The following is a 25,721-nucleotide window of genomic DNA, read 5'->3' as shown; positions in this document are numbered from 1 at the left end:
GCAGTTATGAGAGCCAATATCTCTCTAGATAGATCTATCAATACTGGGAACTTCTAACTTGCACTGTTAAGTTCGACACATGGAGTGCAGTTGCTATCTCCCAGCACTATGCTGTTCTGTCCTGTTTGACTGGGCTGTAATATTTCCACCAAGGTGGAGGGATTTGATAAATTAACACTTTAAAAGTTTGCTTCATTAATCAGGCAGATTATCAGAAGATATTTCTTCTCATGAATGGTTTTTCATTCATGAATATAAAAGAATTGTTTCTTCAGACGACCATCAAAAGATTATTTAACCAGGTTCAAAAGCACCAAATGATTTTGCAAACAGTTGCTTAGTAGTACAGACCTTGAGTGTTAATAAAAAGAGATTTTGCCAAAATTTTTCACCTTGGATTCATGAAGACAAATCCAAATAAGATCAGATTTCAAATGATCTCAACAATTTACACTTTGTTCTTATTCCTCCTTGGGATATGGGTGTTGCTGGCTGGGCCAGCATTTATTGCCCAACAGTAATTGCCATTTTTGTTGGTTGAGGAATAAATTTGGCTAGGACACCAAGGAGAATGCTTGAACCTCCACAGTAATTTAGTGTAGGCACACCAATAATGCTGGCAGGGAGGGTGTTCCAGGATTTGGGCTTAGTGAGAGTGAAGGAACGCTGATATGTTCCCAAGTCAGGAATTGCTTGGAGGGGAACTTACAGGTGGTAGTGTTCCCATGTATCTGCCTTTGTCCTTTGAAATGGATGTGCTCATGGGTTTGGAACATGCTGTCTAAGGAGCCTTAGTGAATTTCTGCAGTACAGACAGCTGGTACTGAATGTCAGTACTTGTGGGCAGTAACTGCCATATTCCATATAGAAGTCCCATATTTGCGTGGACAGCCACTGACACCTGGCCATGTGTAAAGTTAGTGAGGGGATAGGATGTAGCTGGGGGAGGACTGGCAGCTTAGTAGGTAGATGGAATTTGGGTGCCAAGTTGGGGAGTGGTAGGAGTGCCAGGCAGGTGATGCTAGTGATAAGCAGGTGATGGTGTCAGCTGTGAGAGAATGTTAACTGCTAGGTGGGTGAGTGTTAGGGGATGATGGGATACAAATAGCTGTTTTTTTTTCATAACAGTTACACCTCTGCAGACCCTGACTAACTCAAGGTAATGCCTTGATATGAAAACATGATTGTACTGGAGCTCATTTTTGAACTATCCAATGTGAGTTGGTCCATTATGTGTCACTCACAGTTTGTCTTGTTCTCATTTTCTGGAGTGGAACAACCTCATACACATAACAGAGTACTGGCATCAAGCCATAATGCAGTTACAATCCTACTGGGCAGGACAGTTAAACTGTCTCCACTGACCAGATTCTTGCTTGAACGCTTAAAGATTACAGGGAAGGAACAGATGAGGAAGACGGTCACTTTTCGTTTTCATACAGTGGTCACTACAGTAAACACAGTCTCTCAGCAGCAGTGGAAGTGAAGGAGAGAAGCCTGGCTTTAAAGAGAGGCTTATTTTGAAAAAGTGAAATATTTCAGCCTTTTTCAAAACAAGGAAAGAGGTGAGACAGCAGGGAATCAAGCAGCAGAATTTTTCTCAGCTCTTGAATTCTCGTGGCAAGCTTGCATGTAGTTTGCTACCCTTCTTTAATCAGTATTGAGCTTCTTGGTGTATCCAAATGCAAGGGACTGGTACCAGGATTCCATTATGAATGATACCTTCTAATTCCAGGTTGTGAAGCGGCTGTTGTTCCCTGTGCTGCCCTATTCGGTTTCACAAACAGATCGGAGTAGGTGTCTGTGGTTAATGCGAACCCAGCCGGATATATTTCCGACTAAATCCATCAGGTTGAATACTAAACACAGACAGGTCCAGAATAAATTGCTGATACAATCACATTGGATCGCTAGATGAGCTACCAAAGCTTGGGATCCATAATGCTAATGATCCTTGAATACTACCACCTGATTAAGTTAGAAACAGAAATCTGCTCGGTTTCACAATTGTATAGATATATAAGATTGCAATTCAATCTCAGACATTGAAGGAAGTCAGAACAGTACAGGTAATGGTTTCCATCCCCTCTTGAAAGCTATTGGATAATCACTTCTAAATTCCATTTGCCACTCAACTTGTGGGTTAGACTCCAGCAACAATCCCTGGACTGAGTCGGACTGACTGAATGATTAACAAATCAGAGCTCTGGCAAAGAATCTCTTCTGGAAACACTGGTGTAAAGTGACATTCTTGGAATATTTTCAGAATTTTTACTGTGGACACAATCCCTGGTATTCCCATTTAAGGAGGGAAAAGACTACGGTGGGGGGGGGGGGTCATGGAAAATACCACCATCATCTGTTTTTTCTCTTTGGCTTGCCATTCAGTTGATGTATATACTTTAAAAAGTGTATTACTAAAAACTGTGGGTAAGATCTTGCAGAAATATTTGTTTGAACCACCACAATGTTCTCACCTTCAGATTCTCACCCCTTGACATGCTATTTTCTCCCTGCAAGCTTGGCAGAAGTGGAGGTGAGGGTTTTCAATGAGGCTTATCAATATGTAGGTAACTAGATCACCCAGTTTTTGTATCAACATCACTGTTTCATGCATTAGTCTGTACAAAGTTCACAGATGTCACATCCTTTAGGACACAGCACCACACTTGATAAGTTGCTTGTCAATCCCCTCCACCACTGACACCCTGCAGCAGTAGCATGTACCATCAACAAGATGCAACTCACCAAAACTCTGTAGACAACAACTTGCAAAAGTGACCATTACCAGCTACAAGGACCAGGGCAGCAGATGCATCGAAATACCACTGTCTGCAAATTTCCCTCCAGGCTACTCACCATCCTTGGTGTCCATTTACCTGAAATGTTAAAGGTGGCAGGGAAATTTGATAAATCATTTATAAAAGCAGTATGGTTACTTGTGTTTACCAACAAGGGCATACATTAGAAAAACAAAGAGGTAGGCTAAAACTTTCTAAATTATACTCGGCTGGAGAACTGCAGACAGTTCTGGGCACGACACCTCAGGAAATTAGTAAAGTCTTTAGAAAGGAGTAGAGATGAGGCTTATCAAGAGGTTACCAGGGATGAGGAATTTTGTTGGGGGACTGAGGTGGCAAGTGTTCAGTCTATTCTGTATGAATAAAGGACAATCAAAAGTTTACAGTGGAGGTTCTCAAGGTGATGAGAAGGGTAAATGGAGAATTAGTAATCCCTCTGGCAAATGGGTCTACGGCCAGAGGTCGGAGGGTACAAAGTCATTGGCAAATGATGTTGTGTAATGTTTTCAGTCAAGAGTGTTGGGCTATTAATCCAGGTAATGTTCCAGGACCCATGTTTGAATCCACCACAGCAGATGATGGAATTTGAATTCAATAAAAATCTGGAATTAACAGTCCAACAATGATCATGAGTTCATTGTTGATTGTTGGGGAAAACCCCATCTGGCTCACCAAAGGAATATGCCATCCTTACCTCGTCTGGCTGCATGTCACTCCAGACCCACAGCAATATGGCTGACTCTTGACTCTGGGCAATTATGGATGGGCAATAAATGCTGGCCTGGCCAGCAATGCTGTCATCCCATGAGTGAAAAACAAATAAGCTGCAATGCTACAGCTGAAAATTCAGTTGTAGCTTATTTCATGAATATTTTTAATGAAGGGAGTTGAACAGATATTTGAAGATGAGGAACATGCAGTGTTACAGAAGTGAAAGGTACAGGACTAATCAGGACTACACTTTCAAAGAACCAGCCCAGGCATGATAGGTTGAACAGCTGCTTTGTGTTTTAAGCATCAGTGATTCAATGACCTTGTTGTTCCTTCATTGTCCCTATGTCAAAATCCTGGAAAAGTATTGCAAGGGTATTGGTACCACATAAACTGCAGAGGATCAGGAAGTAACATCACTGGCACCTTTTCAACAGCAGCTAGGAATGGACTATAAATGCTGTCATTGCCAGTGATGTCCATATCCCAAGAATAAATAATAATATTTAAGGTTACATCTCAAAGTGAAGGCAATGCAGAAGTCAGTGATTGATTCAACTGTCCTGTTATGTATTGACTGGTTCAAATACGCCATTGTCTAAATGGAAAACCATCAATAACTGGACAGGTATCAAAAAACAATCAGCAATAAATACAACACAAATTGAACAAGGACAATCAAGGGTGGATGGTAAATGCTGGCCTTCAATCAACATGACATTGCATGAATGAATACGGAAGCAAAAACAGCAGTGTTAGCAAACAAAATTTCATACCAAGCCACACTGGGGGATACAGGAGGTGGGTAGTCTTCCTGCCTCTGCCTCAGGAGCTTTGGGTTCAAGGGTAGCAGATGCATGGTAACTACCACAGCCTGCAAATTTCCCTCCAAGTCATAAACTATTTTGACTTCCAATATTCTTGGGTTCTGTTTATGTTCACATTTGTGATCTTTTACTGATTTTTTTTACATTAGCAGCAAATCTGGCTGCAATGCAGTCATTTCTTTCATCTACATCATCAATATGTTGTAATCAGTTGAGGTCCCAGAGTTATCCCTATGACATTCTGCTGATTATCACCCATTATTTGTCACCCTGAAAATAACTCTTATCCTCATTCTGTTTCGTCTTAGCCAATTCTCTAACCATGCCAATTTTCTCCCAAAACATAAGCTGATTGACAAGTCGCCAGGCCCAGATCAGATTTGTCCTCGGCTGCTTTGGGAAGCGAGAAATGCAATTGCTTCGCCACTTGCGAAGATCTTTGCATCCTCGCTCTCCACTGGAGTCGTACCTGAGGACTGGAGAGAGGCAAATGTAATTCCTCTCCAAGAAAGGAAATAGGGAAATCCCCGGCAATTATAGACCGGTAAGTCTCACGTCTGTCATCTGCAAGGTGTTAGAAAGGATTCTGAGGGATAAGATTTATGACCATCTGGAAGAGCATGGCTTGATCAAATACAGTCAACACGGCTTTGTGAGGGGTAGGTCATGCCTTACAAACCTTATCGAGTTTTTTGAGGATGTGACTAGAAAGGTTGATGAGGGTCGAGCTGTGGATGTGGTGTATATGGACTTCAGTAAGGCATTAGATAAGGTTCCCCATGGTAGGCTCATTCAGAAGGTCAGGAGGAATGGGATACAGGAGAACTTAGCTGCTTGGATACAGAATTGGCTGGCCAACAGAAGACAGCGAGTGGTAGTAGAAGGAAAATATTCTGCCTGGAAGTCAGTGGTGAGTGGAGTTCCACAGGGCTCTGTCCTTGGGCCTCTACTGTTTGTAATTTTTATTAATGACTTGGATGAGGGGATTGAAGGATGGGTCAGCAAGTTTGCAGACGACACAAAGGTCGGAGGTGTCGTTGACAGTGTAGAGGGCTGTTGTAGGCTGCAGCGGGACATTGACAGGATGCAGAGATGGGCTGAGAGGTGGCAGATGGAGTTCAACCTGGATAAATGCGAGGTGATGCATTTTGGAAGGTCGAATTTGAAAGCTGAGTACAGGATTAAGGATAGGATTCTTGGCAGTGTGGAGGAACAGAGGGATCTTGGTGTGCAGATACATAGATCCCTTAAAATGGCCACCCAAGTGGACAGGGTTGTTAAGAAATCATATGGTGTTTTGGCTTTCATTAACAGGGGGATTGAGTTTAAGAGTCGTGAGATCTTGTTGCAGCTCTATAAAACTTTGGTTAGACCGCACTTGGAATACTGTGTCCAGTTCTGGGCACCCTATTATAGGAAAGATGTGGATGCTTTGGAGAGGGTTCAGAGGTGGTTTACCAGGATGCTGCCTGGACTGGAGGGCTTATCTTATGAAGAGAGGTTGACTGAGCTCGGTCTCTTTTCATTGGAGAAAAGGAGGAGGAGAGGGGACCTAATTGAGGTATACAAGATAATGAGAGGCATAGATAGAGTTGATAGCCAGAGACTATTTCCCAGGGCAGAAATGGCTAGCACGAGGGGTCATAGTTTCAAGCTGGTTGGTGGCAAGTATAGAGGGGATGTCAGAGGCAGGTTCTTTACGCAGAGAGTTGTGAGAGCATGGAATGCGTTGCCAGCAGCAGTTGTGGAAGCAAGGTCATTGGGGTCATTTAAGAGACTGCTGGACATGTATATGGTCACAGACATTTGAGGGTGCATACATGAGGATCAATGGTCGGCACAACATTGTGGACTGAAGGGCCTGTTCTGTGCTGTACTGTTCTATGTTCTATCTATGTTCTATGTTCTCTTGTGTGGTACCATGCATTATTAAATGCCTTTTGGAAATCCAAGTATGCCACATGTACAGGTGTTAATAGCCCAGGAAGGTGCTTTCATAACATGGCCATCCTGTAAACCTTTCCAACAAACATCACAAGTGGTACAAGCGGGTGAGATTCCTGGTCAGCCATGTGATAGAAAGAAATCTGGAGCTCCCACATTCAGTGTACACTGCTGCAGGCTACAACATGCTTGCAAAAGTGTATGTTGCAAAAATCAACTCAGACTGGTTTAGCTGGCTGGTGTGGATCAGATTGATGCTTACAGCACTGGGTTGAATTCCTGTTCTGGCTGGGATGGATCTGGGACCTGCGCCCTGTCTGTGGTGAAGGTTACAATGCACGGGCTCAAACGTATCTTTTGGCAGAGAGCTCAAGAAGATCTGTAACCTGCAGCATACATCTTATCTGCCATCAATTTAAATCACTGATCTGGATCTTAAACTCTGTTAAAGACAAATAAAAACTGATTCCTGAAGAAGGGTCTCGGCCTGAAACGTCAGCTTTCCTGCTCCTCTGATGCTGCTTGGCCTGCTGTGTTCATCCAGTGCTACACCTTGTTATCTCAGATTCTCCAGCATCTGCAGTTCCTGCTATCTCTGCAGATGCTGGAATCCAACGTAGGCAAACAGGAGGCCGGGAAAACACAGCAAGCCAGGCGGCATCAGGAGGAAAGGAGCAGTCAAAGTTTCGGGTATTACCCTTCAGGTTTGGATGTGGGGGGTAGTGGGAGCTGCAGATAAAGATGGGGAGAGGGGTGAAGGCCAAATGGTGGTGATGGGTGGATGCCAGTACCAGGTATGACCTGGCTGGTCAATGGGAGGGATGAATCCAGATGTTAGCTGTAAGGGAGGGTAGGTAGGTGGAATGGAAGAGTAAGAGGTGGGGCTGGAAAGGGAGCCGGGGATGGATGGGAAGGTTATTTGAAATTAGAGAACTCAATGTTGAGTCCTCCAGGCTGTAGGGTGCCCAGGCAGAAGGTAAGGTGTTGTTCCTCAAAGTTGTGTTCTGAACTGCTGCAACACTGGTGGAGGCCGAGGACGGACATTTTGGAAGGGGAGTGGGTGGGGGTTTGGAGTTAAAATGAGTGGTGACTGGGAGGTTAGGCTGGCCGTTGCGCACCAGGCAAAGATGCTTGGCGAAATAACCACCTAGTCTACATTTGTCCTCACCAATGTAGGGAAGACCACATCAGGAGCACTGGATGCAGTAGACTAGGTTCGAGGAGATGCAGGTGTAAATCTGTCTCTCCTGGTAGGACTGGTTAGGGTCCTGGATGGAGGTGAAGGAGGTGGGGTGTGGGCAGGTGTTATATCTGTTACAATTACAGGGGAAGGTACTGAGGTGGTTGGTGGGGAGTGTGATGCAAACGGAGTGGCGAAAGGAATGGTCCTTGCAAAGGCAGCAAGCGGTGTGAAGTGGCAGATGTTGAGGGTGGGATCTAACTGAAGTTGGCGGAAATGTTACAGGATAATGCTTTGGATGCAGAGGCTGGTGAGGTGGAAAGTGAGTAAAAGGGGAACCTATCTTTATTATGTTTGAAGGGGTGTGGGGGTTTCGAACTCAGGAGCAGCAAATGGAGGAGGGCAGTCTGGATGGCATTGAGGAGCAAGAATGTTTTTGAAATAAGAGGACATCAGGGATGCCTGGTAGTGGAATATCATGTCATCAGAGTAGGTGCGACGGAGATGGAGTAAGTGGGAAAAACGGATGGAGATTTTGCAGGATAGAGGGTGGGAAGAAGTGTAGTCCAGGTAGCTATGGGAGCCTGTGCGTTTATGGTAAATGTTGGTCTGTAAACTGTTACCGGAAATGGAGAGGTCAGGTAAATGTCTGAGATAGACCAAGGGAATTTGAGGGCAGGGTGGAAAGGAAGTCAATGTACTGTTCCAGTTCAACTTGGGTGCAGGGTGCAGCACCGATGCAGTCATCGATGTAATGACAGAAGAGTTGAGGAACTGTACCAGTGTACGTACTGAAGAAGGACGGTTCGACATAACCGACAAAAACAGGTGTAGCTGGGGCACATGAGAGTGTCCATGGCCACTCCTGAACTTGGAGAAAGTGGGAAGAATTGAAGGAAATGTCATGGAGGGTGAGGGCTAGTTCGACAAGGCAGAGGAGGGTATTGGTGGGGACAGGATCTGGAAGGGTCTGTTGGAGGGGGAAAACTGAGGGCCTGCAGACTGACCTTGTGGGGTGTGGATGTGTATTGGGATTGTACTTCCATAGCAAAGGTGAAGCGCTAGGAGCCAGGGAACCGGAAGCTTCAGAAGAGGTGGAGGGCATAGCTTGTATCCAGGGCATAGGTGGGGAGTGCCTGGGCACAGGGGGAAGAGATGGGGCAGGAACACAGAGACGATGTGTCGACTGAGCTAGTTGGACTTGTGGATTGCGGGGAGCACGTGGATCCGGGCGGTGGGGTCGGGGGACTATGAGGCTGGAGGTGAAGGAGGGGAGATCACTGGAAGTGATGAAATCATGGACAGTGTGGGAGATGGGGCTTGCTGGGCCATGGTGGGATTGTGGTCAAGTGGGTGGTTGGGCGTGGTGTTGGAGAGTTGGTTTACAGCCTCTGCAATAAAGACTTCCATCCTCTAGACTGTCCGGCCTTTGTCAGTGGGTTTGACAGTGCAATGGGGATTGGTGCGTACAGAGTGGAGTGCTGCACATTTGGAGGGAGAGAGATTGGAGTGGGTGAGGGAGGTGGAGAAATCAAGGTGGTTGATGTCACTTTTGAAGTTAGCAATGAAGTGGTCTGGGGTAGGTAAGAGGCTGTGGGAGTGTCCAAGTGGAGGAGGAAGGTTGGTGGCGGGACAAGGAGTCCCCGGAGGGTGGTTGGGAGTCTTTATTGAGGAAGGAGGCATGGAGGCAAAGGCAGCGGAAGTACAGCTCCACGACGTGGCGCGCACTGAACTCTGAGGTGGAGGAGGAGGGGAACAAATGTGAGCCTTTTACTGAGGACAGACCATTCGGCCTCAGAATTCAAGGCCAAGGGGGATGGTGAAAATGCAGCAAGGTTCTGGGGTGGGGTTTTGTGGGGAGTCTCTGAAACTGAAGGAAGGGAAGGGACTAGTGCAATAGCATGTGATGGTTGAGGGTTGGACGCAGTGTGGTGAGGGAGAGTAGCTGTGGGAGGAAAAGGGGAGTGGGCTGGGGAGTGGCAAGGATGATTGGACTGGGGGGGAGGCGCGTGGGAGAAAGGAGGTACAGAGGTGAAGGGGCAGAGTGTATTGTGGGGTGGGCAAATGGGGAGGGAGAGGTGTGCTTGCTGGCTGCAGGTGGGTAGTAGGACCCAGGAGTGACCCTGGGGATGGGAGCCTGTGCATAGGCTGGAAAGCGAGTGGAGTCTGGAGGGGAGACAGAAGTTGCAGGCAAGTTGAGGCAGGTCCCAGTCCTTTTGTCGGTGGAATCTTAAACTCTGTCTTGCCAACTCAGTTTCAAAACTCATACCTAATAAAAGCTTTAACTCATAATAAGAGTTCCAACTGACCCTCAGCCTTTTGGATAGGAGTTCCAGATTATCACTGCTCTCAAAGGTGTTCCTGACATCTACTCTGAATGGTCTCATCCTAGCTGGAAGGTTTTATTTTTGTTATGCATTCTCCTACCAAACAAAAAGTTTCCATTTGCCATATCAATTCCATTGTTCATCTGAAACCCCTCAATCAATCTTTAATCCTCCATAATCAAAGGAACACAAGCTTCCAAAGTGAAATCTGCTCTCATAATTTAACCCATTAATCTTCCCTACTCAATTCCAAGTACATCTTGTACAGCAGTGAGTTGCTTCTCAACCCAAAGGGTTATTTCAGGATCTGTTGGCCAAGGAAGTTGCATTTCGTAATGTGGCAAATCATTTAAAAGTATGCCATTGGGAGGTGGTAAAAAATGTGGGAGGCTCCTCTTGAAATGTGATGGAAAGAAAATAGGTAGTTTCCACCATCATTATCCAAAACTTCAGACTAAAACATGCAGGTAACCTTGGCACAATATTTTAGACTTCTGAAATGAACTGCAACTCATCACCACTCAAGATTACACGTAAAGTCATCCATCATCCCAGAGGACTGTTCTCCCTCAAAAGAGAGATGACTGGTGGTGAGTAGGGCTTGAGGTTCACCACAAGGGACAAGGTTGAGAAGGTTGGACCTTCACGATGACCTCAGCTGAATGCCGCACTGTTGGCATCACTCTGCATTCCAGAAGGGCCATCCAAGGTAGCCAAACCCCATTCGAGATCATTGTTTTCTTTGGGACTTGAACCTGTGCTTCCTAGTCTAGGGATAGGGGCACTGCCACTGCACCTCCAAATTTTCATTTTTCTTATCTACCTAGGAATGTTATTGCACAGAACTGAGCGCCTTTCCACCAAAATCGCTGTGACACTTTTTTCACTTTTTGTAAAACTAGTAACCACCACCAGTAAAACATCCTTGTGACCAAGTGAATATTTGCATGCAATGGCCGTTAAAGGCAATGCAAATCATCAAACTTGAGGGGACCATTCAAGATAATAATCCTCCAAATAAAACCCACCAGCCACTAACTCCTCAAATACCAATTCAACTCTCCGATATACTTTTCTGTTGTCTTCCTCATAGCTCATTCCACAAGTTTCTTACATTAGTTGAAATTAAATTAAGAATGGGATCTCACACTCTCCCTGAGTAGTGATGTGAAGGATAGGTAATTAGGTGTGATGGTACTAGAGGAAAGTCGCACCACCTACCCACCTGCACCACCAGTTGAGACCTTAAATGGTAAATTAACAATCATTTAAGGATCTCTTCATATCACAAAGGTGATTAACTCTGTTCATGGCACTGTGGAGACTGACTGGTTAAATGGAATGGCTTGACTGTTGAGTTGAAAAGAACCTCAATCTTCACCAGTTCAAGGAGGAATTGGGGGGGGGGTGGGGGTGGAATCAGGAGGGTGAGGGAGGATGTACAGTTTATAAATCAATTACAAAAAAAAAGAGATTTTCATCTTCCGGAGTGAATCTGGAATGACACTGAAACTAAGAGGAAAAATGAAAAACATTTCATTCCCATCACCTCCACAAGAGCAATGTGTATCCAAAACTAATTTGTAAGTTAGAATTCAAATGGAAGGATTAGAAATAGAGTAAAGACCCAGACAGACTTTAATATCTCACTATATACGAATCACTGTAGATGATAGCATAATCACAACCTGTACAAAAAGACAAAATCTTCATTTAAATGGTCAGAAATCACATGACACCAGGTTATAGTCCAATGGATTTAGTTGAAAACAAGCTTTTGGAGTTTATTCCTTCAAATGTTATTGAGAGAGAGATAGTACCGAAGTCTTGCAGAGGTTACTCTTATACTAATCATTTATTCCAGCCATTTGATCTCTCTGCCTATAAATTCTGTGCGTGCGTGCTTCGTTTAATTTCACCTGACAAAGAAGCAGCGTTCCAAAATCTTGTGGTTTCAGATAAACCTGTTGGACTATAACCTGTTGTCGTGTGACTTCCAACTTTGGCTACTCCAGTCTAACACCAGCACCTCCTCATGTTGGCTACCACCAAAACAACATACAGATGGCGAGCTACAATGTTGAAAGTACAGGCAGTCCCAGGGTTGCAAATGGGGTCCATTCTTGACTTTGTTCACAAGTTGATTTGATTAAAGTCTGAACTTAATGCAGGACAATATAAAATAGCTGTTTGTAAGTACAGGACTGTTCTTTATGCAGAATCCCATTTGATCAAATTCCAAATCATTTACTCCTATCCTATACAATTCCATTTAGTGAATAGGTGAAGGTTAGAGATATTTTACTGGAATTTTTGGAAGCTTTGATCCAAATGTTTAATCTCAATGCAATGTAAGAGTTGAGAAAAATTTTAAATAAGTGAACGTAACAGATGTGATCAATGATAGAAATATATGTCCTCACATCTCACCTTCTGTTCTATAAAATCCCTACAGTGTCGAAACTGCCCTTCGGCTCATTAAGTCCACACCAACCCTCGCAGCATCCCACTCAGACCCATACCCCTGTAACGCACCTTATCTACACATCCCTGAACACTACGGGCAATCTAGCATGGCCAAACCAACTAGCCTGCACCTCTTTGGACTGTGGGAGGAAACCCACACAGAGATAACGTGCAAACTCCACACAGTCACCTGAGGGTGGAATCAAACATGGCTCCCTGGCAGTATGAAGCAGCAGTGCTAAGCACTGAGCCACCAAGTTCCTAAATTTATTGTATTTGACATGAAGTGATATCCAGAGGTAGGTTCAATGTTACAAAAGGATTACCATGAGGATCCCACCTTCTCAACCTCCTTCTGCCTGAAGCATGGTACCCTAAGGGTTTAACCACCACCAGTCCTCTCTCTAATAAGGGAGCTGTCCTTATTTCTGCAGTGCAGCAGAAGGTTTTCTGCTGTTGTGACATTCAATTACAGAATAAATTCCAAAAAGACTTTAAGTTCTGTAATAATGCCAGATCATTTCATATCGCATTCAAATTAGGATGATTAGTATTATATGAATAATCTGTCAACAGCTTTGCTATACTGTCACAGTCTTCCAGATACTCTGAATATTTCTCAAGATGGGTTTCAAATGATGATATTTCACAGACTCAGCTTTTGGCTCTCAGCCATGAAAATCATTGCCTTTGTCAACAAGCTGATGGTGTCTGACAAAGTCCCGCAGTCACCAAGTGATCTTCATTGCTCTTCACTTACCCATTTCCAATTGGTTTAATGTGCGGAAAAAGGACTTGACCTAACATTTCCTGGTGAAAGTGGACAAGGAGGAAGATGGATTGATCAGAAGCACCAGGCAGCTTGAAGTGATTAAAATTAAGAGCGTGCCAAGTTCCACAGTGCTGCATTTTACAGAGAAGTATTGAACGGTTGTCAATTTGTCTTGGAGTTCGTCCTTAAATGATCCTGAATTTTGGACTGATCAGAAGGTACTAGTTAATAAATCACTTTGCTGGATGTGCCTTGATTAACCAATGGTGATTCAGTTATAATGTGGTTTAGATGCAGAATATTTTGTTATAATTTTTTGAAGAGCTCCCAGGCACAACACTTAAATCTGAGAGACAGATTTAAGTTGCACTTTGGAAGGGATTGTGCAGGTGATCTTGACCACTGTTAAGGTTTTTGTGCTAGTGCTGCTATTCCTCAATTTTGAGCTCGTTCCCTATTTCATTTTACAAATAACATTTTTGGAAATTTACACCAGTGCATTACAAAACAGTTTGGCTTGAAAATTACAGGATGTGCAATAAAATTCAACTTGCCTTCACACAGCATGTTCTACTCTGAAGTGCATCAATACAATTTTAAGACTCTTGATGTACATTCCTCATTAAGTATATACCCCAAATTTCTGAACCTTGCAGTAATATAACTGCACGAATGGCCTTAGCTTTAGTCGACGTCAATTGGCTGGTGATGAGGTTTTATGACTCAACCATATTGTTATCACAGTGGGTCAGTTAGCACAGTTGTCTGGATAGCCGGTTTTGCAATGCAGAATGATGCTAACAGTGTGAGTTTGATTCCTGCACTAGCTAAGTTACTGTGAAAGACTCTCCTTCTCGAACTCTCCCCTAGCATGAAGCATGGTGATCCATACCTTAAAATCACCAGTCATTTCTCTTGAATGAGAGAGTAGGACTATGGCGACTTTACTGCTAATTCATCCGTATAATCTGGAAACCATCTATGTACCACATCTATCCACCGTTCTTTCAGTTTTTATTTATGTATCGCACATCCCTTTTTGGAGTGTGGCTCCAGAACAAGCAATAATAAAAGTACTGAAGAACTTGGTCTGTTATTCAAATGAAGAATGTGAAATACATTTTTTTTCATTATGTATTTAAATCTATGCTAAATTTACTTCTAGGATTCAGAACCTAACAGTACACAGGGCCATATTTTGGTGGTGATAGTAATACAAGTACTTTTTTTTTTAAAATGAACAGAGAATTTGACTATTTTTTCCTACATGTTCAGCCCAAACTTTTCCAATGCCACTGTCCCCAATTTTTGACAGTATTACCCACCATAAATTACTCAGATTAATAATGTAATTGTACATTAAATGTTGCTGCCTGAGAAATAGTTAATGTACTTAATGACTGATCAATATTAAAAACTCTTCATTCTCTAGACGTTACACTCAGTTTTTGATCTTGAGGGCTATAAATTATCCTCAGGTTTCAGCCAATTTCAAGGGCACCAGGGGCCAATGCCTCTGAAAATGCACACAGTACTACACAAGGGCAACAAATGACGAGATTCAGTAGTAAAGATATGAAATGTAAAAAAATAGGATCAGAAGTAAGTGATATATTCACGTCACAAGCTTTCAGTCTTCTTTGAGGTCACGGCTAATGTGATCCTTGCCCCAACTCCACTTCTCCCCAAAAATCCTGACTCTGTAGTTCAGCCTTGAATATATTCGACTCGTTATTCTCCCCCAGCTCTCTGGATGGAGAATACCGGAGAGTTATGGAAATGTTAACGTATGTCGTGCTGTATAAGGCACCAAGATGAATTCGCTGCTAGGCAGATCAGCAAATCTAATATAACAGTGTGAAGCTGGATGAACACAGCAGGCCAAGCAGCATCAGAGGAGCAGGAAAGTTTGACATTTCAGGTCGAGACCCTTCTTCAGAAATGGGTGAGGGGAAGGGGATTCTGAAATAGAGAGACAGGGAGGCAGATAGAAGATGGATAAAGGAGAAGATAAGGTGAGAGGAGACAGACACGTCAAAGAGGCGGGGGTTAGAGCCAGTGAAGGTGAATGTAGGTGGGGAGCTAGGGAGGGGATAGGTCAGTCCAGGAAGGATCGACAGGTCAAAGAGTTGGGATGAAGTTAATGGGGAGGAGATGGTCCTGAGTCTTGAGATGGGAGGAATGGTTAGGAAGGCGGGGACTAGCTGGGCTGACTTTGGTATGTGGTCGGGGGAGGGGAGATTTTGAAGCTTGTGAAGTCCACATTGATACCCTTGGGCTGCAGGGTTCCCAAGCAGAACATGAGGTGCCGTTCCTGCATCTTTCAGGCGGCGTCATTGTGGAAATGCAGGAGGCCCAGGATGGACATGTCATCCAAGAGGAGGTGGTGGTGGTGAAGGTGAAATGGTTCGCGACTGGAGGTGTAGTTGTTTGTTGCGAACTGAGTGTAGGTGTTTTGCAAAGTGTTTCCTCAGACCTAATCTTGGTTTTCCAGATGTGGAGGAGGCCACAACAGGAACAGCGGATACAGTGTATCACCTTAACAGATGTGCAGCTGAACATCTGTTTGATGTGAAAAGTCTTCTTAGAGCCTGCAATGGGGGTGAGGGGAGGTATAGGGGCAGGTGTAGCACTTGCTTCAGTTGTAGAGAAAAGTGCCGGGGATGGTGGGGCTGGAGGGGAATGTGCAGCAGACAAAGGAGTCATGGAGAGTGTGGTCCCTCTGGAAAGCACTTAAGGGTGGGGAGGGGGAAAAAAGTTTTTGGTAGTGGGGTCAGTTTACAGATGGCAGAAATGTCAGAGGCTGATGCGTTGGATTGGGAAATGGAGGGGGTGGTACATGAGGACAAGGGGGATTGAGTTTTGGTTATTATTGTAGATGGGGGTGTGAGGGATGAATTGCAGGAAATGCCGAAGACACGGTTGAGGACATTTTTGATCACTGCAGATGGGAAGATGGGGTTCCTGGAAAAAAAAGGGACATCTGGTATGTTCGGGAGTGGAATGCCTCATCTTGGGAACAGATGCGGCGGAGGCGAAGGAATTGGGGATGGTCTTTTTACAGGAAGGTGGGAGAGAGGAGGAATATTCTAGGTAGTTGTGGGAGTCGTTAGGCTTAAAATGGATATTGGTTTCCAGGCGGATCCCAGAGATGGAGACAGAGGTGTCCAGGAAGGAGAGAGAGTGTGAGAGAGGGGTGTCAGAGATGGTCCAGGTAAACTTAAGGTTGAGGTGGAAGGTGAAGTGGATGAACTGTTCGAGCTCCTCGTGGGAACATGAGGCAGTGCCAAAACAGTCATCAATGTAACAGAGGAAGATATGGGGGATAGGGCCAGTGTGGCTTTGGAAGAGGGATTGCTCCACATATCCTACAAAGAGGCAGGCATAGCTTGGGCCCACGTGGGCACCCATGGCCACCCCCTTTGTCTGTAGGAAGTGGAAGGAGAAGTTGTTGAGGGTGAAGACGAGTTCAGATAAGCGGATGATGGTGTCGGTGGAGGGGGACTGGTCGGGCCTGCAGGACAGGAAGAAGCGGAGGGCTTTTAGGCCATCTACATGGAGAATGCAGGTGTATAGGGACTGGACGTCCGTAGTAAGAATGGGGTGTTGGGGACCGGGGAATTTGAAGTTCTGGAGGAGGTGGAGAGCGTGGATGGCGTCATGGGCATATGTACGTAGGGAGTTCCTGGACCAAGGGCGAGAAAATGGAATCCAGATAGGTTCGGTGGGGCAGGAGCAGGCGGAGACGATGGGTCGACCAGGGCAGTCAGGTTTGTGGATTTTGGGAAGGAGATAGAAGCGGGCGGTGCGGGGTTGGGCAACGATGACGTTGGAGGCCATCACCTGAGGTGATGAGGTTGTGGATGGTTTGGTGCTCAGAGGTGGGGTTACGATCGGGGGTGGGGAGGTTGTGGTAGGAGGTGGTGTCGGAGAGTTGGCGCCTGGCCTCAGTGAATCTGATTCTGTCTCAGTTAAGAAACTGGAGATATTGTCACATCTGGGGTCAAAGGAAAAGATCACTCAAATCACTTTACAAAAAATCCACCAGAGCTGCTGTCTCTGAAGTCCAAGTCCAGTTTCTGGGAGAGTTAATACTCTTAAAAGAAACAAAATTAATGCAATTTTGAGTCTGAATTCCACGGCGAGTTTAATTTGGTTGATCGACTGATTTATCGCCACATGCATGTTGTTTCAAAAATACAGCGTTGCATCGTGTTGACGCTCTCCGGCGTCACCTTAAAAACAAAACCAGGTCACAATAGGATGAACACAGCAGGCCAGGCAGCAGCAGAGGAGCAGGAAGGCTGATGTTTCGGGCCTAGACCCTTCTTCAGAAACATCAGCCTTCTTGCTCCTCTGCTGCTGCTTGGCCTGCTGTGTTCATCCAGCTCTCTACACCTTATTATCTCGGATTCTCCAGCATCTGCAGTTCCTGCTATCCCAGGACACAGAATATACGTGAACGCGGGGCGGGCGGGCGGAAGAGAAGGAAGAATAAGTGAAGACACACTAACAGCCATTCCTGGTTGGGGGCTCCCGTCGTCGGCCAAAGGAGGGCCTGAGGTCCAGGCGCCAGTCCCCTCGCCACTTGGCCAGGTCCTCGCCAATGCAGACGCCAACCTCGACGCCGCCGGGGTGCCGCCCAGGCTCCACACCGCCAAGCCAAACGTGGCCCCACCTTCGCCGGCCGGTGTCCGTGCCGACACCAGCCGGTCCGGCGGCAGCGGGCCCCCGAGTTCACAAGCAGCCGGCGCTTCCCTGCGACGCCGACGCCCGCGGCAACCCAGCCGCAAGGCGAGGAGGGCGACGCCTCGTCAGTGCGGAGGGAAAATAAAAAACCCCAAATCAAATAACTTCCACTCCGCGGCACCGACACGTGACACCACGCGCCGGCTGGGACCGTTCAACCGCCACCACCGAGCCCTTCAAACAAGAAGTGAGGTAAGTTACGGGGGGCGGGGAAGAAAACAGGCGAGAGAAATTCTAAAAAGTGGAAAAGAAATGGGGTTTGTTGGGGGTGGAGAGGGTAAATTATAAACAAGACGGAACGTGAGCGCGTGGGTGAACACAGCCGTCCGAGGAGCACGGAAGCTGATGTCTTCCCCCCCCCCCCCCGTGAATGGTCTAGACCCGACATGTCAGCCTGCCCGCTCCTGAGATGCTGCTGGGCCCGCTGTGTCCATCCAGCTTCACACCTTGTTACCTCGGACCCTCCAGCATCGGCAGTTCCCGCGTCAAGAGCCTGGGATTCGGTTGCTCTCTCGCGTCAAGAGCCTGGGGCTTGGTTGCTCTGGTCCGCCATCCGAACGGCAGTCGTTACATTTGGAAGTTAACAGATGAGGACAGGCATGGCCCCCTACCCCACCACCCCACTACCACGTTTTGGGCTGGACGCTCTTCTGCTCAAGGTCGACATCGAAGTTGGGCGACGACTGCTTCCATTCGACAGGTTTAGGAAATTAGACACGGGGTCAGTGGGAGCCGCTGTGAGGGCTCTCGACCGGCGCCCCTCCGCTTTTTTACTTTTCCTGTCATCATTCACTGTTAGCGAATTTTGAGAAGATTTGTAGCTCAGGTTGAGGTTCTGGATGTGAGTTTGCTCGCTGAGCTGGAAGGTTCGTTTTTCAGACGTTTCGCCACCATTCCAGGTAACATCATCAGTGAGTCTCTGATGAAGCGCTGGTGTTATGTCCCGCTTTCTATTTATCTGGTTAGGTTTCCTTGGGTTGGTGATGTCATTTCCTGTTCTTTTTCTCAGGGGATGGTAGATTGGCTCCAAATCAATGTGTTTGTTGATGGAGTTCCTGTTGGAATGCCATGCTTCTGGGAATTCTCGTGCGTGTCTCTGTTTGGCTTGTCCTAGGATGGATGTGTTGTCCCAATCAAAGTGGTGTCCTTCCTCATCTGTATGTAAGGATACGAGTGATAGTGGGTCATGTCGTTTTGTGGCTAGTTGATGTTCATGTATCCTGGTGGCTAGTTTTCTGCCTGTTTGTCCAATGTAGTGTTTGTCACAATTCTTGCAAGGTATTTTGTAGATGACTTTCGTTTTATTTGTTGTCTGTATGTAGGAAACCTAACCAGATAAATAGAAAGCGGGACATAACACCAGCGCTTCGGAGGCTCACTGATGATGTTACCTAGTATGGTGACGAAACGTCTGAAAACGAACCTTCCAGCTCAGCGAACAAACTCACATCCAGATCTTTCACTGCCTTCTCTTACATTTTCATATTCTGCTCACCCGCTGCGGAGAGCGAGTCTGTGTGGAGCGGAGAAGGGCGAGCCCAGCCCGTGAGAGACTGAGCCATCGTGGTGGTGGGTGGGGAGCAGCGGCTGCAGGTCTCCCGGCGTCCGCGGGAGGGGGGTGAGCGCAGGGGAGATCAGACCCACCTTCTGGAGAGCGCTTGGTCATGGAGGCAGCGGCGATGATGGTGTTGCGGCTTCGTTGGGTCCGGTGTGTAGCCTTTGGCCAGGGTCCTGGCTTGGGACTTTTGGTCAGAGATTGAGCCCAGAGTGGGAAGGACTCTGGTATCTGGCAAGAGTAGGCATCCTGAAGTCACCCAGAGAGCAGGCCAAAGTGAAGGATATCAAGCCCATTTAGGGAGTGTGAGCTTGGCATGGCTAAGCACTTATTTTTCCACTTAATACTAAGAAGGAGTGTCATGTTCAACTTTTAACTTTATTTCTGTATTTTTCTACTTAACATTTAAGAAGGACTGGAGTGTTTAACTTTGTTTCTTTACTTTTCTGTCTTGGACCTAAGATCTTGTACCTAGGTACCTTTGTAATTACGATGGCGCTGGGAACACACTACACTGTGCTCACGTACTTCTGTACTTGAGTGCATGTGACAATAAAATCTAATTCTAATTCACAAAGCCTGCAGGGGAGGAACAAAGGTGGTCCATACTGCCCTCTGGTGACTAATTTGGAGTTAGCAGGAGTTGTCGAGAGATCTGTAGTGATCCAACTGGTTCTGTCTAAAAATACAATCAAGGATCGGTGCCCATTTTAGGGCCAGCTGCAATTTACAGAGTATCTCTTAACAGCCCCTTCCAAATTAACACACAAGCTGCACCATTGAGAAGCACAGGACAGCAGACACAGGGAACACCATGCATTGTGTATTCCTCTCTGAATGACACACCATCCTGACTTGGAACTGAATTGCCATATCTTCAATATCGTTGGTCAAAATCCTTTATTTATTAATGGGACCAGGGCATTGCTGACAAGGCAGTATTTATTGCTCATCCCTAATTGCCCAGAGGGCAGTTCAGAGTCAATCACATGGCTATGGGTCTGGAGTCACATGTAGGCCAGACCAACATATGGATGGCAGGTTCCTTCCCTCAAGGACATTAGTGAACCAAATGGGGTTTTCCTGACAATCAACAATGGGTTCGTGGTCATCATTAGACTCTTCAGAGTTTGTTATTTTCAAATTCCACCATCTACTGTGGCGGGATTCAAACCCAGGTCCCTAGAACTTTATCTGGGTCTCTGGATTAACAGTCCAGTGATAACACCACTTGGCCATTGCCTCCCTAGATACTGGAACATCAGCCCCCTCCACAAAAGTGGCATTGTGGATGTACTTACAGCACACGTTGCAGTTGTTCAAGAAGGCATCTCACCACCACTTTCTCCAGGGCATCCAGGGATGGGAAATGCATACTGATCCGGTCAGTGACATTTGAACCCCACAAGCAAATTAAAATATAAGTGGGTGCTATGGATAGCTGCCCTCAATAAAAATGCTGATAGGTGTAGAGTCACCATTGATAGGGAAGCTGTCTACTAAGCACCTTCTCCACAGTCTGAGGCAATCAGAGCCTTGAATAGTCTGGCAGTGTGTTCACACAAGGATAGCACCAAGAACACACACAGGCAGACCATATACTGAACTCCTTGACTGCTTTTGGAAATTTGTGGAAAGGTCTAGCCTCAGAAAGCTGCCTGTTCATCAGCATAGCTGCATGATTAACGTATGTGAGGTCAGCAGTGAGTTTGCTGCAAATAGTCGAGGATCAGACAAGAAACAGTTCTGCTCATATGTACTTATTTGCAAGAACACTCATCCTTGTTTTATTGCCTTTGATATTTTATTTATTTATTTTTATTAGATTTCCTACAGTGTGGAAACAGGCCCTTCGGCCCAACAAGTCCACACCGCGCCTTGAAGCATCCCACCCAGACCCATCCCCCTATAACCCACACACCCCTGAACACTACGGGCAATTTAGCATGGCCATTCCACTTAACCTGCACATCTTTGGACTGTGGGAGGAAACCGGAGCACCCGGAGGAAACCCACGCAGACACGGGGAGAATATTAAAAATGGGCATATGTTCAGATCAGGCATATCTGCATTGAGTGTAATTAAATGATTTCTTTTTTAATGACTAAAAGCCTACAATGATCTTCATTTATTGTAAGTCTTCAAAGGTCTTACATGTCTGTGTGAAAGAATAATGATGCACATTTTGAAAAGCTGTAATATTTCTGTTTCATCTCGTTGCAAAGCAATGGTTGAAGTAACATTTTAAAGCCTGATAAATGAATCTGTTGCAGTGAAACTATCACCAGAGGCTTTGCAAAGATAGTTTCACTGTTCGGATTTACTTAAACAGGTCGTTAAACTACCTAACTCATTTTCAAATTCAATTTGCTTTTCCCTTCTCTTCAGGTGGCTCACAAAATGGGTGAGATATTTTTCAGATCTCAGTTGCTCATGCAGAGTTTCTGAGTGTGGAGATAATCTGCAGTAATCAGTACTGTTTACATCGCTCCAGTGCCTTGCTGCCATTTAGCAAGTGCTACCAAACTAGCAAAGACAGCGTCTCATAATTATGTATACACAACACAGTGTGTGCTGTACTCCCACAATGTTTTATTATGCTGAATTTGCAGGGTCTTTGCATGCCCATATTTGGGAGGACATCCACCTGTGCAATTTTACTTCAACTCATGGATATATCTTACAGAAAGAGGCCCTTAAGCCCAACCTGTCCATTAGTGGTGCCTACTGCTCTCCTTGAGCTGTCGTCTGCCTTTCCTCATGTGAATCCAACTATATAAGCAACTTATGATGCCTTTCCCTGACAAATGCTTGTGTAACCTCCCCTTAAGTGCATCAACACTACTCATTTCAACCACGCCCTATGGTAGTAGAGTTCCTCATTCCTACCACTTATGTCGTGAAGTGCTTTTTCCTTCTCTGAATTCCCTATCTGATTATTTTGGTAATGATCTTATTCTGACACCCTCCAATTACCACTACAGCCCCTAACCCTCGATATGAAGAAACTCTTACCATATCCTGTTTATCGAATAACTTTGTAATTTTAAAGTCTTAGGCCAAAATCTTCCATCAGTGTCAGAACATTTAAAAGGATCTGACTTCTGATGGAATAGCCTGAAGAAATCCCTCAGCGCAGGAATCCAAGCAGAGAGCAGCAAGGAGAGAAAGCAAAGATTACAATGCCCTCCCTTAATGGAATGGGTTGCTGCAGGATTAGTTTAAATTCAGAGAATGGGTGCATAAGTGAGTTTGTAAAGTGGGAGAAATGTTTGATTTTCCATGCAAGTTTAAATGGTGGGAAGCCTCGTTGCACATATTAACATCTCGTTATTACCTATTCTTGCCTCATTTATAGGCTGGTTGCCATTTTCCCAGGCAACCAATTCCTGATGTAAAGATCTGAGTGTGTATCTGACCACTCCAGCTCAACACTTGCTCCTGTAGACTTCCATTCTCAACCAGCATTGCCCATTCAGAGCATACTCCATGAACAGATCAGGAACTAACTAATAAGGGGATTGGAAGGGTGTGTTGAGTTAGCATCCAGTGGAGGGGGTGAGAGTAAGTTGGCGAAGGGGTGGAGTCACGTTTTGGGGTGGATGTGTTGGTTCCCTCACTGCCTGCCACAGACCCAGCATAGCAACTGTGTCCTGTACGAATTGACCAACTTGATCAGTAGTGCTGCTGCTGAGCCACTGTTGGTGGTGGACATTGAAATCCCCCAGCCAAAATACATTTTGTGCTCTTGCCATCCTCACTGTTTCCTCCAAGTACTGTTCAGTGTGGAGCAGTACGTGGTAACCAGCAGAAGGTTTCCTTGCACATCTTTAACCTAAGCCATTGATTCCAGATACCATGAAGTTTATGTTGAGGACCCCCAAGGCAACATACTCCCGACTCTACACCATTGTGCCGTCAACTCTGCGGGGTCTGTCCAGGTGAAGGGACAGAACGTCGGTTGATGATGGTGGTGGCAAGGACATTGTAGGTAAGGTTTCATTCCCTGAGTGTGACTACGTTGGGCTCTTGCTTGACTAGTCTGTGAGACAGCTCTAATTTTGGCATGAGCCCCAGCTGTTAATAGGGTCAACAAGGCTGTTTTTGCTGTTGTCTTTTCCAGTGTCTAGGTGGATGCCAGGTGGTCCATCTGGTTTCATTTTTTTGAGACTTTTTCCTAGTGCTTGATACCATGGAGTAACTAGGTAGGCCATGTCAGAGGGCAGTTGAATGATTGAGCTTTAATGTTCACATTCTGTGCTTTTATTCTAGAACCTATTTCCGCTCCCCCCCCCCGCCCCAAGTGGAAATATATTCTCGCTATTGATATATTAAACAGCCCCATCAAACCTCTCAATCTGCTTGGGTTACTAACCCACAACTTCCTTTAGCTGGAATAAATGTCCCCAGTGTGTACACGGAGGTACCTGTGTGTTATTGTTCATACTGTGTCTGTCCACATACATCAAAAGCAACATTGTTTGATGTCACAGGGCAGGTTTTATCCTTTCTCCCAAAACCACATTTTCTGTGTGGAAGCCCAGAGAGTGGACATAGTCTTGGGCTGGATCTGATAAGGGAAATCACACCAGACAGTGGACAGGTATTGTACATTACAAATCAAATCTCCTGGACTGGTTTCAATTGTCTAAAGGAATTGGAGAGGAATTTTCAGACATTTTCTGCGCCATTGGCCTTGAGATTTGTCTTTTTTTTCCCCGGCTCTTGTGGTAAGCCCCACGATTACAGATGGATGAGAGGAGTGTCTTTACTGTCACATTTCACAGAATCAGAATGATCCATCACAGCATCAATCCCAGGGTCTTTCTCCTTCTCATCAGCTTCATTCGTTTTTTTCTGAATACAATTCATGTAAGGAACAGGGTCATAACTGATACCTAATAAAGATATCGGGGTGTCAATGACAGAAGGAAAATGGAGGCTAAAACTACCATGAATGAGGAGTCACCAAGTGGAGAGGGTGAGGGTGGAAAGGAAATCTCGGAGAACCCTCAGGATCAGGACGGCAGGCAGGCAATGAAGGCAGGACAGGAACAGGAGGAAAGGAAGAGAGGTTGAAATAGTAATAACCTGAGTGGGCAGACAGAATGCATCAACAAGAATATGCAGTGAGAACCCTGGTCACTTAAGACCATACAACATAGGAGTGGAAGTGAGGCCATTCGGCCCATCGAGTCCACTTTGCCATTTAATCGTGGCTGATGGGCATTTCAACTCCACTTCCCTGCACTCTCCCCGTAGCCCTTGATTCCTTGCAAGATCAAGAATTTATCGATCTCTGCCTTGACGACATTTAACGTACCAGCTTCCACTGCGCTCCATGGCAATGAATTCCACAGGCCCACCACTCTCCGGCTGATGAAATGTCTCCTCATTTCAGTTATAAAGTTACACCCTCTAAATCTAAGGCTGTGCCCATGGATCCTAGTATCCCTCCCTAACAGAGACAACTTCCCAGCGTCCACCCTTTCTAAGCCATACATTATCTTGTAAGTTTCTATTAGATCTCCCCTCAATCTTCTAAACTCTAACGAATACAATCCCAGGATCCTTAGCCATTCACCGTACATTAACCTATCATTCCAGGGATCATCCATGTGAATCTCCGCTGGACACGCTCCAGCGCCAGTCCTTCCTGAGGTGTGGGGCCCAAAATTGGATGCAGTATTCTAAATGGGGTCTGCCTAGAGCTTTATAAAGTCTCAGAAGCACATCACTGCTTTTATATTCCAACCCTCTTGAGATAAATGACAACATTACATTCGCTTTCTTAATGACGGACTTTACCTGCAAGTCAACCTTTAGAGAATCCTGGACCAACACACCCAGATCCCTTTGTAGTTCTGCTTTACGAATCTTCTCATCGTTTAGAAAATAGTCCATCCCTGTATTCTTTTTTCCAAAGTGCAAAACCTTGCATTTGCTCATGTTGAATTTCATCAGCCATTTCCTGGACCACTCTCCTAAACTGTCTAAATCTTTCTGCAGCCTCCCCACCTCCTCAGTACTACCTGCCTGTCCACCTGTCTTCGTATCATTGTCAAACTTCGCCAGAATGCCCCCAGTCCCTTCATCCAGATTATTTATATATAAAGTGAACAGCTAGGGCCCCAACACTGAACCCTGCGGAACACCATTTGTCACCGGTTGCCATTCCAAAAAAGAGCCTTTTATCCCAACTCTCTGCCTTCTGTCAGACAGCCAATCTTCAATCCAAGCCAGTAGCTCACCTTGAACACCATGAGCCCTCACCTTACTCAGCAGCTTCCCATGAGGCACTGTATCAAAGGCTTTTTGGAAGTCTAGATAGATAACATGCACTGGGTTTCCCTGGTCTAACCTACTTGTTACCTCTTCAAAGAATTCT

At 45.5% G+C, this 25,721-nt stretch overlaps 1 protein-coding gene across 1 annotated transcript in view; it reads left to right on the top strand.

Moving 5' to 3' along the window:
• The first annotated feature begins 7,739 nt into the window (after nucleotides 1-7,739).
• The window catches only part of LOC125453951 (uncharacterized), a 56,264-nt gene continuing 38,282 nt past the window's right edge, over nucleotides 7,740-25,721 (top strand). Inside the window, exons 1-2 of the mRNA XM_059647643.1 lie at nucleotides 7,740-7,785; nucleotides 17,473-17,969. Of these exons, the coding sequence (XP_059503626.1) occupies nucleotides 7,740-7,785; nucleotides 17,473-17,969 (543 nt within the window). The remainder of the gene's footprint in view (nucleotides 7,786-17,472; nucleotides 17,970-25,721) is intronic.

This window comes from Stegostoma tigrinum, chromosome 7 (genome assembly GCF_030684315.1).
Source record: "Stegostoma tigrinum isolate sSteTig4 chromosome 7, sSteTig4.hap1, whole genome shotgun sequence".
In the NCBI taxonomy this organism is placed as follows: Eukaryota; Metazoa; Chordata; class Chondrichthyes; order Orectolobiformes; family Stegostomatidae; genus Stegostoma; species Stegostoma tigrinum.
Note: the sequence above shows the minus strand (reverse complement) of the source record. Positions and strands in the feature narration are given on the sequence as shown.